Source organism: Emys orbicularis, chromosome 10 (genome assembly GCF_028017835.1).
Source record: "Emys orbicularis isolate rEmyOrb1 chromosome 10, rEmyOrb1.hap1, whole genome shotgun sequence".
NCBI classification, from domain to species: Eukaryota; Metazoa; Chordata; order Testudines; family Emydidae; genus Emys; species Emys orbicularis.
This window is the reverse complement of record NC_088692.1, coordinates 40,338,689-40,351,180: the sequence shown is the minus strand read 5'-3', so window position 1 is coordinate 40,351,180 and position 12,492 is coordinate 40,338,689. Positions and strand designations below refer to the sequence as shown.

General features: G+C 46.2%; 1 protein-coding gene across 1 annotated transcript in view; it reads right to left on the bottom strand.

The window, feature by feature from the left end:
- CRAMP1 (cramped chromatin regulator homolog 1) overlaps positions 1-11,260 on the bottom strand; it is a 103,278-nt gene extending 92,018 nt beyond the window's left edge. Inside the window, exons 1-2 of the mRNA XM_065412180.1 lie at positions 11,191-11,260; positions 10,378-10,727 (exon numbers count right to left, since the gene is read on the bottom strand). Of these exons, the coding sequence (XP_065268252.1) occupies positions 10,378-10,727; positions 11,191-11,240 (400 nt within the window). The 5' untranslated portion in view covers positions 11,241-11,260. The remainder of the gene's footprint in view (positions 1-10,377; positions 10,728-11,190) is intronic.
- Positions 11,261-12,492: the final 1,232 nt, after the last annotated feature.

Genomic DNA, 12,492 nt, shown 5'->3' with positions numbered 1-12,492 from the left:
GAGTCCCAAGACTGGTCATCCCACATGATCATACCTCTGACAATTCCTTCCACTACCCTGCACATGGGAGAAAGAACTCTTGCACAGTAGGTAGAAAGCACTGAGTTTGGAAGCAAGAGTTCTTCGCATTTGGTTCTTGTGCTATTAATTGTAAATGCAGAAGTTTCTGTACATGCTGATATTTGCAATGACCTGTAAGGTACAAGTCCTAACATAACTACACATATGACCCCTACAACACTGGTGTTTTGGCTCCGTTTACTCATTTTGTTAGTGCAGTGGTCCCTACACATTTATACGCCTGGTAGTACTGGTACATCAGACTTCTGTGACTGGTATTTTGGGTCCCACTGCCTAGCTTCACCATGTCCCTCTGTGCTGGGTCTCTGGGCCTGCCTCTCAATCAATTGTGCAAATTTAAACCTCTATAAATTCTGGACTGTTGGTAAAACCTAGTACTTAGCCTGGTAAACAAGTACACATAAATAAAGAGGTCAGAAATCACATTAGGCTGGACAGGACTCAATTTTTAGTATTCCATCTGGCCTTCAGAAAACTGAACTAGTTTCCTTCTTGTGTGGCTTGAGTTTTATCTTCATGATCATCATGTTCTGACTGTGAGAACCCAGATGTTCTACTTAGAAGCGTGAAGACAGGAAATTTGCTTAAAAACGGCACTAAAAAAATGTAAGGATTGAAATGCAAAAACCTAACATGCACATTAGAAACAATGGAATACCACATACATCAGATACAGTAGATGAGTCAGAGACAACATTGGTGTCTCATAAAGGCTAGTCACGAGGAGTTCTTCCATCCAGGCTCCAGGTACAGCTTAATGTTTGGTCTCCCACACCCCTTTTAGAAGTCAGAAAATTCACAGCTTCACCTGATGGGTCCAGCATACAAAGGGTCACTCTCCAATAGAGAGTTAATCTCCCCTGTACCAGCCTAACTGAACATACATTAGATTAGGCTCCCCTTATCCACATTCTACAGGCCAATATTAAAATGAGTACAGTATGCAAAATGTCATTTTCAAGGGTCACTTGTCAGCGGCCTGCTAAACATCTACCAGGTATATCTGTTGGAAAAGAATGGGGCTTTTACAGTTATTCGCATAGAACAAGGGCAAAATTAAGAGTTAAATTTGCTTTTGTCTCCATTTCCTAAAGCATATCTATTGAATACCATCTTTTAAGGCATGTGGAAAGATTCTTTTTGAAGGTTTCTTTTTAGATCTTTTGGTCTTTCATTATAGCAATCAGTAACACTAGGACTGCATATAACTTCTTCAGAAGTACTTCTTAGCTGAAGGATTGCATTAGAAAGACTATGGTAGAATATTCCTTCTTGGCTCTAGGATTTTATGTGAACCTTTGAATTAGTTTTTAAACAGTCCAGCACAGTTACATAGCAAAATACTTATCCCTATGGCCCAGGTGCACTTGTGTAAGGTGTAACGGATTAGGTTTCAGAAAGGTTACAAAAACACCCTGCTATGTGCATAGCGATATCTTTCTTGTTGAAAAAACAACCAAATACAAGACACGTGTTGAAACCTTTTCCTCACTGCTCTCCAAACAAATAAGTCCCATTGTTAAACCGCAGTCAACATCCTTTCATTGGCCAGATACAACACAACACACTGCAGTGGAAAAATTAATCTGTCAACCCCACAAAAAGCATGTACTTCAGGAATTCAGTAAAGCATCTTGACCTGTGGGGCAACCCTCCAAAGCTGAAGCCTGGATCTGATTTGCTTTCTGCCCAGAGAGGGAAAAGCAGCTCCAGCTAGGAATAGGATAAAAAGCAAGCATGGCTGATGCTTCCATTTGAGTATTTGCCCTGTAATGGGAAAACTAGTTCATAGCCTGTTTGCCTTTTACAGCAAAGGGCATGGGCCTCTCACAAGTATAAGTCTAGGACAGCACTAGCCCCTGGATATGTTCACACACTGTTTTACTACTGACACCTGATGCTTCAAACAAGGCAGTTAAATGGCCAATAAAGATGAAGCCTAATAGCAAGCTTCTTCCATCTCCCCTACACTACATGCACAAATCAGACAGCTGAAGTGTAGCTAAACTTGTTTCATTCTAATTGCTGTCAGGGACCTAATACCCAAAAAACATCTTTAGAAGTGTTCTCTTCACCAGTGGTTTTCAAACTGTGGGTCGCGACCCAGTACTGGGTTGCAGCAGCTCTGGTCAGCACCTGCGACCGGGCTGTTAAAAATCCCGTCAGCGGTGCTGCCCGGCTGAAGCAGGTTAGTCCCTACCTGTTCTGATACTGCACTGCACCCGGGATGCGCCAGCAGCAGGTCCAGCTCCTAGGCAGGGGGGCAATGGGGCTCCGCGTGCTGCCCCCGTCCTGAGCAGGACCTGGGGGGCAATGCCTGCGGACGAGAGCCACATGGAGCCACTTGTGTGCCTCCGCTTAGGAGCCAGACCAGCTGCCAGTCACTTCCGGGGCGCAGCGCAGTCCGCGGTGCCAGGACAGGCAGGAAGCCTGCCTTAGCACCCCCGCTGCACAGCTGACCGGGAACCACCTGAGGTAACCCCGGGCCCCAATCCCCTGCCCCAGCCCTGAGCCCCCTCCCACACCCCAAACGCCTACCCCACCCCAGAGCCCTCTCCCACACCCTGAAGCCCTCATTCACAACCCCACCCCAGAGCCCTCACTCCAACCCTCTGCCCCAGCCCTGAACCCCTCCCACACCCCAAACTCCTCATCCCCAGCCCCGTTGGGTCACGGACATCAACAATTTTCTTCAAATGGGTCACCAGAAAAAAAAGTTTGAAAACCACTGCTCTACACAGTACATACTTTAACAAGTGCAGAGATATACATGGCTAGTATGGGCATGGTACATCTGCATACATTGTACACCATTTTAAATAAACGTGGCATGAGGCTCCCACCCATAGTAAATCAGTATTCACTTGCTCTCACATTAAAAGAAAGGGCTAAGAAGAGGTGTGCATTTTAGACACCAGCACTAGACATACAACTGAATGCTCATTTGTATTTCCAACTTGCAAAATTACTTAGCAAGTTTAAGACATGATAGAGATACCATTAAGTTTACGTGATCACTTCAACTATAATCTCTTTCACTTACACACACCCCTTACAGGATTTTATAATATGGCTGGGGGGAAATGCAATCAGACAAAAAATAATTAGCATACAATAGCTCAGCCTGCAAGAGGTTTTTTTATGACAAAATTTAACACAGAATTTAGCTAAGTTGTACATACACAAAGTTGGGATTTATGGACATATTTTGTGTCAACCCACCTGGGGCATAGTTTATTTAAAAGAGTATCAGATCCCTTATTAATTTGTTAATTAAGATTCCTTATTAATTTGTTATTAAGGATATGATTTAGTCATGGATTCCCCTCGCAGCTGTGGCAGAAGCTGGGGCTGTGCAACCCCACCCCCGCAGCTTTGGCTGGGGCTGTGCCCCCGCCCCGCGCTGGAACCTGGGCTGTGCGCCCTCCCCACCCCCACGGCTTTGGCCAGGGCTGTAGCCAGGGCTGTGCCTCCGACCCCCTAAGGCTGCAGTGTTCCAGCTTTCATTCCTTCAAACTCTTTTTCTCCCGGTTATATTAGGGTTACCATTCGTCCGGATTCCCCCGGACATGTCCGGCTTTTAGAGTTAAAAATAGCGTCCGGGGGGAATTTGTAAATGTCCGGACTTCCCCTCCCCCATGCAGAGCGCGCGCGGCTGACAGGGCAGCCGGCCGGATGGTGCCACTTACATGGGGCTCCGACAGCCAAAGAGAGCCCCTCCCCCGCTTCCCCTCCTCTCCCCTGCAGCTGAGAGCACTCCCTCCCTCCCTTGCAGATCACCAGCCCGCCGTTCGCACCGGCAGTCTGGAGCTCCTCCCCCTGCTCCTCCTCCCCGGCACGCTGATCTGAGCAGCAGGGTAAGGGGGCCAGGGGGTCGGAGAAGGGGCAGGGAGGTTCTGGAGGGGGCAGGGGGTCGGAGAAGGGGCAGGGAGGTTCTGGAGGGGGCAGTCAAGAGACAGGTAGCGGGGGGGGTGTCGGGAGTTCAGGGGGGGGCTTTCTGGGGGTGGGGGTGTGGAGAAGGTTTTGGGTAGTCAGGGTACAGGTAGGGGGTAGGGTCCTGGGGGGCAGTTAGGGTAGGGGGGGGGTCTTAGGAGGGGGCAGTTAGGGGACAAGGAACAGGGAGGCTTAGGTAGGGGGTGGGGTTCTGGAAGGCAGTTAAGAGCAGGGGTCCCAGGAGGGGTGGTCAGGGGACAAGGAGCGGGGGGGGGCTGTCAGGGGGCAGGGGTGGGGAGAGGGATCGGAGCAGTCAGGGGACAGGGAGCAGAGGGGTTTAGATGGGTCGGGAGTGGGATCGGAGCAGTCAGGGGACAGGGAGCAGAGGGGTTTAGATGGGTCGGGAGTTCTGGGGGGGGGCTGTCAGGGGGCAGGGGTGGGGAGAGGGATCGGAGCAGTCAATGGGACAGGGAGCAGAGGGGTTTAGATGGGTCGGGAGTTCTGGGGGGGGCTGTCAGGGGGTGGGGAGTGGTTGGATGGGGCGTGGGAGTCCCAGGGGTCTGTCTGGGGGTGTGGATAAGGGTTGGGGCAGTCAGGGGACAAGAGGCAGGGAGGCTTAGGTAGGGGGTGGAGTCCTGGGGGGCAGTTAGGGGCAGGGGTCCCAGGAGGGGTCAGTCAGGGGACAAGGAGCAGGGGGAGGGTTGGGGGTTCTGAGGGGGGTGGGAAGTGGGAGGGGCAGGGACGGGGCTAGGGCAGGACGGGGGCGGGGCTCCTCCCGTCCTCTTTTTTGCTTGCTGAAATATGGTAACCCTAGGTTATATTAACAGAAGTCATAAACAAAACTTCATGGGAGTCATGACCTGTGTATTGCCCACAACCTGTCTGTGACTTTTACTAAAAATAACCGTGACAAAATCTGAACTTTATGTATTTAACACACAAAAGTTATATCCTTAAGTGGAAAGGTACAGTTCCCATCAGTGTTCCCTCTAAGCCACATGCCTGTGTAGCCACACCCCTTACAGGCATGCACCAAGTGCAACTCAGCACCTTGTAGGCAAGGGAGCTGCACTTTGGTGCTACTGTTTGGGGGGGGTATAATGGGAGAGGTTCTGCAGAGCTCTCCTGTTCCCTAGTCAGAACAAGGGAGAGGGTGCAATAATAAACACAGAACACGTAATGAATTGGAGCAAGTCAACGGGGAGGAAGGAAATGGACTGAGAGAATGAAGGGATAGACTGAATTAGACAGAGAAAGGCTATGCTGATAGGTTTTAAACAGTTATTCATTCTCCAGAGATTAAACCAATTTTCAAAGCTCAAGGGTAAAAAAAAAATCAAGTATCTCAAAAACGTTTCCTGTTTGCATGAGTGTAATTTGCAGTCAACCAGTGCCCTAATACATGTTCTATAGCACACGCAACACATGGAGGCCCGAGAATCAATTTGGGGTTCCTCTTTCTAGTGAATTTTACAGGGCCAGCTAGAGAAGAATATTTAGCAAGGAATGTGAAGGGTAACAAGAAGAGTTTCTACAGGTATGTTAGCAACAAGAAGGTGGTCAGGGAAAGTGTGGGACCCTTACTGAATGGGGCAGGCAACCTAGTGACAGATGATATGGGAAAAGCTGAAGTACTCAATGCTTTTTTTGCCTCGGTCTTCACAGACAAGGTCAGCTCCCAGACTGCTGCACTGGGCAGCACAGTATGGGGAGGAGGTGAGCAGTCCTCAGTGGTGAAAGAACAGGTTAAGGACTATTTAGAAAACCTGGACATGCACAAGTCCATAGGTCCAGATCTAATGCATCCAAGGGTGCTGAGGGAGTTGGCTGATGTGATTGCAGAGACATTGGCCATTATCTTTGAAAATTTGTGGCGATCGGAGGTGGTCCCAGATAATTGGAAAAAGGCAAATATATTACCCATCTCTAAAAAAGGGAAGAAAGAGAACCTGGTCAGCCTCACTTCAGTCCCCGGAAAAATCAATCTATTCTGAAGCACTTGGAGGAGAGGAAGGTGATCAGGAACAGTCAACATGGATTCACCAAGGGCAAGTCATGCCTGACCAACCTGATTGCCTTCTATGATGAGATTAATGGCTCTGTGGATATGGGGAAAGCAGCGGACATGTTATATCTTGACTTTAGCAAAGCTTTTGATATGGTCTCCCACAGTATTCTTGCCAGCAAGTTAAAGAAGCATGGATTGGATGAACGGACTATAAGGTGAATAGAAAGCTAGCTAGATTGTCGGGCTCAACAGATAGTGATCAATGGCTTGATATGTAGTTGGCAGCCGGTATCAAGCTGAGTGCCCCAGGGGTTGTTCCTGGGGTGGTTTTGTTCAACATCTTTATTAATGATCTGGATGATGGGATGAATTGCACCCTCAGCAAGTTCGCAGATGACACTAAGCTGGGGGGAGAGGTAGATATGCTGGAGGGTAGGGATAGGGTCCAGAGTGAACTAGACAAATTGGAGGATTAGGCTAAAAGGAATCTAATGAGGTTCAACAAGGACAAGTGCAAAGTCCTGCACTTAGGATGGAAGAATCCCATGCACTGCTACAGGCTGGGGACCGCCTGGCTAAGCAGCAGCTCTGCAGAAAAGGACCAGCGGACAAGAAGCTGGATATGAGTCAGCAGTGTGCCCTTGTTGCCAAGAAGGCCAACAGCATATTGGGCTGTATTAGTAGGAGCATTGCCAACATATCAAGGGAAGTGATTATTCCCTTCTATTCGGCACTGGTGAGGCCACACCTGGAGTATTGCGTCTAGTTTTGGGCCTCCCACTACAGAAGGGATGTGGACAAATTGGAGAGCATCCAGCGGAGGGCAACGAAAATGATTAGTGGGCTGGGGCACATGACTTACGAGGAGAGGCTGAGAGAACTGGGGTTATTTAGTTTGCAGAAGGGAAGAGTGAGGGGGGATTTGATAGCAGTCTTCAACTACCTGAAGGGGAGGGTCCAAAGAGGATGGAGCTAGGCTTATCTGATACACACAATGCACAAGATAAATCGCTCAGCAAGTGTAAAAGTGGGCAGGATGGAGAAAAACAGCATTGAGGTTTCACTTCAAGATGCTGCTTATGTCACCTTTTTCCCTAAACTGCAAAATGCAACAACTCAGTGTGCTAATGGAGCAAGAGCTGCAACCCAAGAATCCAACTGGAAATACGTTCCAACTTATTTTAAAGTCAAAGTTCCCAAGAGATTTCCCTCTGCTGAACAGAATCTGAGAAAGAGGATGGATAAAAAGTTCCCTAAACTCCACTGATTCCTCTTCAAACTATAGTCAAACTATTCCCCCCCCCCCCATCACTTTTGATTATATCCTAAATATAAGTTTATTATTTATATAATTGATTTACTAAAATGATATGCCCAAACAGCACAAATTGCTACAAATAAAACTGATTGGTTTAAAAAAAACAAATAAATAAATAAACATCACTTACAGGTAAATCATAACAAATAAATGATGAGGCCCAACCAATGCACTGTGACGAGCTACTATTTAAAAGAAATTAAATGCCATGTTTAATGATTGTACCTTTGCTAATTTCCCTCCTGACACCCTCAAGAATATTTGGAAAGGTAATCATGAGTGTATTAGGGATGTAAGAGTTTAATCGGTTAACCGATAAGCTTGATGCTTATTGGTTCCTGTTAATGGTTAAACTCCACCCAGGGTCCCGGCAGCCATGCGCCAGGAGTCCCAGCTGCTGCCTGCGTGCCCGGGGTCCCTCTGGACTGCTGGCCCCGTGGCTGGGATCCCTCCGGGCTGCCAGGGTCCATCACGGTTGGCGGCCCTGTACCCAAGGTCCCAGCTGCCACCTTGCTGCTGCCCGGCATCCCAGCGCGCCTGAGGTCCATCCCGGTTGCCGGTCCCACGCCCGAATTCCCAGCTGCTGCTCTGTTGTCACCCAGCATCCCAGCACGCCCGAGTTCCCTCCGGGTTGCCAGGGGGCCGGCAGCAGGGAGCCCCGCGTAAAATGTAGGAGTGCTGCAGCACCCCCCGCACTCCTAGTTCCCCAGGTAAACGTTTAACCCCGTAACCGATAGAATTGTAATCTGTTACTGTTTTTAAATGTTATTTACATCCCTAGAGTGTATTATTGGAAGATCATAACACAAGGTGGATTTCTGATATGGTCCAAATGTAGCTGCAGAATGGCCAGTGTTAACATGGCCCTTGCAGCTGTCATCTGGCAGCAACATGCCAATGGAAAGGCTTGAGCTCTGATAGCAGATCCAAAGGTTTGGGGAATCCCACATGAGTACTGCAGCAAAGCACAAGCTGATGACAGTAACCAGCTCAGATGCATAATTTTTTGTGGGGGTGGGGAGGAAGGGTTTGAGTATGGGATGGGAGAGGAGATAAAGAAAACTGAATTTAAAAAAAAAAAAAAAAAAAAAAAAAAAATCGCTGCTCTAAAAGCCTCCTTCCTTCAATTTGTTTCCTGCAGGAAGCTCACACCGTGTGGTACTTCACTTGGAATGTAAACACATTTAAAATTTGATCACAAGACATGTCATTATCACAGAGAGAATTTAGACAAACCAGTAAAATGTTTCAGAGCCTACAACTTTGGACATAAAGAATTCAAATTCGGAAGCATCCCACACTCCACAGCTCCATTCTCTAAGATTCTGACAGATACAACGACAGCCATATCAGAGGAACCACCTCCAATGCCTTCATAGCAAAACTAGCCAAGTGGAGTTTCTAGCTGCTTTCAATTTGAAATGTGTTATTGACTATCCTCAATGATTTAATAAAATTCCCCAAAACATGGACAAAATATAGTCAGGTACAGTGATTTGTTTCTCTAATTACCAAAAAGATTCTAATCATTAGATTGTACTGTGCATAACTTTCTTTTGTTAATTTCAGTATATGAATCTTAAAATAAATGGAGCTTGCTCGCTGATTTAGTGTAAGCAAGGCCATTTCAAGCCACTCCACTGTTTTGAAAAGGTGTGTATGCATTTAATATACAATATACACAAATACATACACATTTACCATGCTGATTATGGAATATATACATCCCAGAGAGATAACAGTAATACTACTCACAATCCTTAAAATAATTAGCTGCATCTCAACTATTCTTCTGTTTATTTTGTTTAAGTGCATTGGGTAGAGAATTATCTAGACTTCTCAATACTAGACACCCCACATTGAAGATTTCGCTGAGCCTTTAAAATATTAAGTAGAATTTACTAACCTATAAAAAAGTACTTTTGTAAACTTTACAAAAATATTTGCCACACAACATACTTAAGGTTTTGTTTAAATACACCTAATGGGACATGGTACCCTGCAAAGTTATATTTTATTTATTTTTAACGCAAAGCTAATATTGGTTCTCAGCATTTTTTCCTTCTGTATACTATGTGAAGATTCAGTACTTGGGAAAGAAGAGGTAAGGTGACCGCTGAAACATATTTATGAAGTACTGAGTTATTTTTAAGGACAGGTGGAGGTAAGAATTGCTTACTCAGATAAAAAGGTTAAGAACAACAAAGCATTACTTATCCTCAAAATAATGAAAATACACTTAAGTATTGGTGCCCAAAGTATTATATCCAAGTATCACTCAATTATGGAGCCAGGTATCAACCAGAAAGCACAGTTTGCACATAATAGTACCAAGTCTCTCAAATATCCTTTCCCCTGTTCCCTCTATCTAAAGAAGCAACAGCTCTGAAGAAGTCATCCATGGAACTAAAGTGAAATAACTAATTGAAAGGGTTAACGTACAAGTGCCCTGGACATTTCTGAATTAGTAACACACTAGCAGAGGATGCTGCACAGAACCTAAGGCAACATGGTTAGACATGTTTACAGAATGTACATTTCAGACAGGTTTCCAAAGCCAGAGTTCTTTGTTGCAATAGTCTCACAAATTATCGTGTGGGGGACAGACAGCAACCTCTCTTTCAGATATTATCCTGCACACCCAATAAATATCCCGTTATAGCCCAATGCTAGTAATTCTGTGCATAATCACCTAACCTAACCCATTTTGCCACAGTCTAATTTACTAGCCAAAATAAAGGAATTTACAGGGTAAATGCAGGTGCTAAATATCCTCATTGATATTAAATGGAGAGGGGGAAATATCCATGCACACATCCAAAGTGCCCATTTTTGCAACTTAAACATGAGAGTGGGCAGCATTCAAGCTGAAACCTTGGGGGTCACAGAGGAATTCCTCTACTACAACAAAACAAAAACAAAACAAAAAACATCACAAAAGATAGCATCTGAAGGACAGAACTGTCAGCCTCTGAAAATGCACTTGACCCCCACCTCCACCCCTTGAGTGTGTTTTAGGGGTGACAGAATACGGTACCTTTTCCTTTTGCAGTAGTGCTGCTGCTATTGCCAACTGAGCAGGATGCCTGAGAATCCTTCCTTAACCTCTTGCTCTGAGGTCTGACACTGGACCTGAGAAAATGATGCTGGTCCTGGCTGTGGGAGGGCTGGAGAGAAGATGGGGCTTGGGGTAAATTGGGGCTGGATGAGGGGTTATTAGTGTTGTTGTTAATAATCTTCTCTTCTTTCTTTGTGCTGCTCCTGCCTGGAGCTGCCTCTCCTCCTCTTCCTGCCCCTTCTTCCAGGGACTCCTCATCTCCTCCTGCTCGCTTGCCTAGCTTTTTCACCCCTTCCTCCCCGCTGCTGTCTCCCAGCTTCACTGTCATCCTGTTGGGGAGGAGAGAAAGAAAAGAGGGGGGCACAAAGTCAAGCCACAGACCCCCACTAGAGAGGGAGGAAAATCCCTGGGCTGAGAGGGGAGAAGTTTAGCTGCAGAAATTCCTCTCAACATGGCCGCCGTTGTTTGTTACTAAATCCCCTTTCGTTTGCTGTCCCGACCCAACAACCTGTGCCGAAGGGTGGGAGGGGAAAAGCCACATAGGAAACCCCCCAAACCACCCCAAAAGGGAGCCAGGCGCCCCCGGCAGACCCCTGGCACCTTCCTGAAGGGATTAGGAGCGCCTTTGGCAGGGAAATTGCCAAGCCAAACTCAGGCGTTTGGAAGCGCTCGACAGGCACACACACACAGAGAGAAAAACAGCCACCAAACCCCCCCGCCCCCAGCGGAACAGGGGGAGCGCAGAGCATGGACAGGGGCTCCTAAAAGTGACTCGCCCCCACCCCATCCTACCCATTGTGCTGTTCCTCTGGCCCAGGGGGGCTCTTCTTTCTCCTCACCATGGAGCCGAGGTGATCCGACCTGCTGAGGGGGGGAAATTCATATTCCTAGATGCAGCAGCAGCTTCTCCTTCTCTCTGTCTCTCTCTCTCTCTCTCTCTCTGGGGCTGGGACTGGCCAAGGCTATGAAGATTTCCAACCACCCCCCTTCAAATTACTAGGCACCTTTCTGCTTTACCCTAAGCTGGAACTTTTCCCCCAGGAAGGTGGCAGACCGTCGAGTACACAATGAGCCCAAAAGCTCTGGTGGCTTTGCAAAGGAGCATCGCTTTGGGGGCTGATCGCCTGTCAACGTTTGCATTTTAAAACGGCACACCGGGAGAGGATTTGGCTTTCCAAAGCCATGAACTTTACTTGCTACGTCATCAACTTCCAGCATTTTTATACTTATTGTAAGCCCCCACCCCAATTAAAAAAAAGCCACAAAACGCTCAGATCTAAACATTTGCTGTCGTTTTTTCAACCCTAAAGAAAACCGTTCAGCTCAAAGAGATTCTGCAATCACTTTGCCAAGTAAAAAGTTTAAGCACATTATTTGTTAGAAGTCCACTTAACTGGGCTCTGTTGCCACTGGAATGCATTATACATCATCTTTAATTCCAAAATTGACATTTGGACCCACTGTAGCCGATAGCCTGACCACTCGCTTTGCTCTGGTTCATAAATCTGCTCAATTATTATTTTAAATTCAGTGGAAAATATCACACTACACACGAAAGGTTTTAGACACTGAGACTTTTAGCAGATTTAATTTTTACAGAAGGGGAAAATATTGCAGACACTATATCTAACAACAACAAAACTACACCTTTCAAGAAAGACGCCATACTAAAATAAAATAGAACGATCTAGCAACAGCAATGCAATCGCCTTATCACAAAACCAGAATCCATAGTCTAAATTCAAATAAGAAAAACCAACTGCCAACAAATTAATAAAATTCCAAGTAACAACAAAACTAAAACATTTACTACACACTGAAGTGAACACAGAAAAAGCAGACACGAACATAATGCATTTTTAAAAGGAGTCTGTTGGCTGCACAACCATTGTATAGTACAGTGATTTTGTTTAAAAGGGGTGACGTTAAAAGTACATGTTTTTCTCTCTATGCTTTAAATTAAGCCATTATATTTACAAGTGTAGAATTATTTTGGGAAATGTTCTGTCAACAGCGTACACAACCCTTAATACACATTAAAACGTGGTAAGCGATCCATATGACAAATCACCCCAACTACACACAAGGCAATTT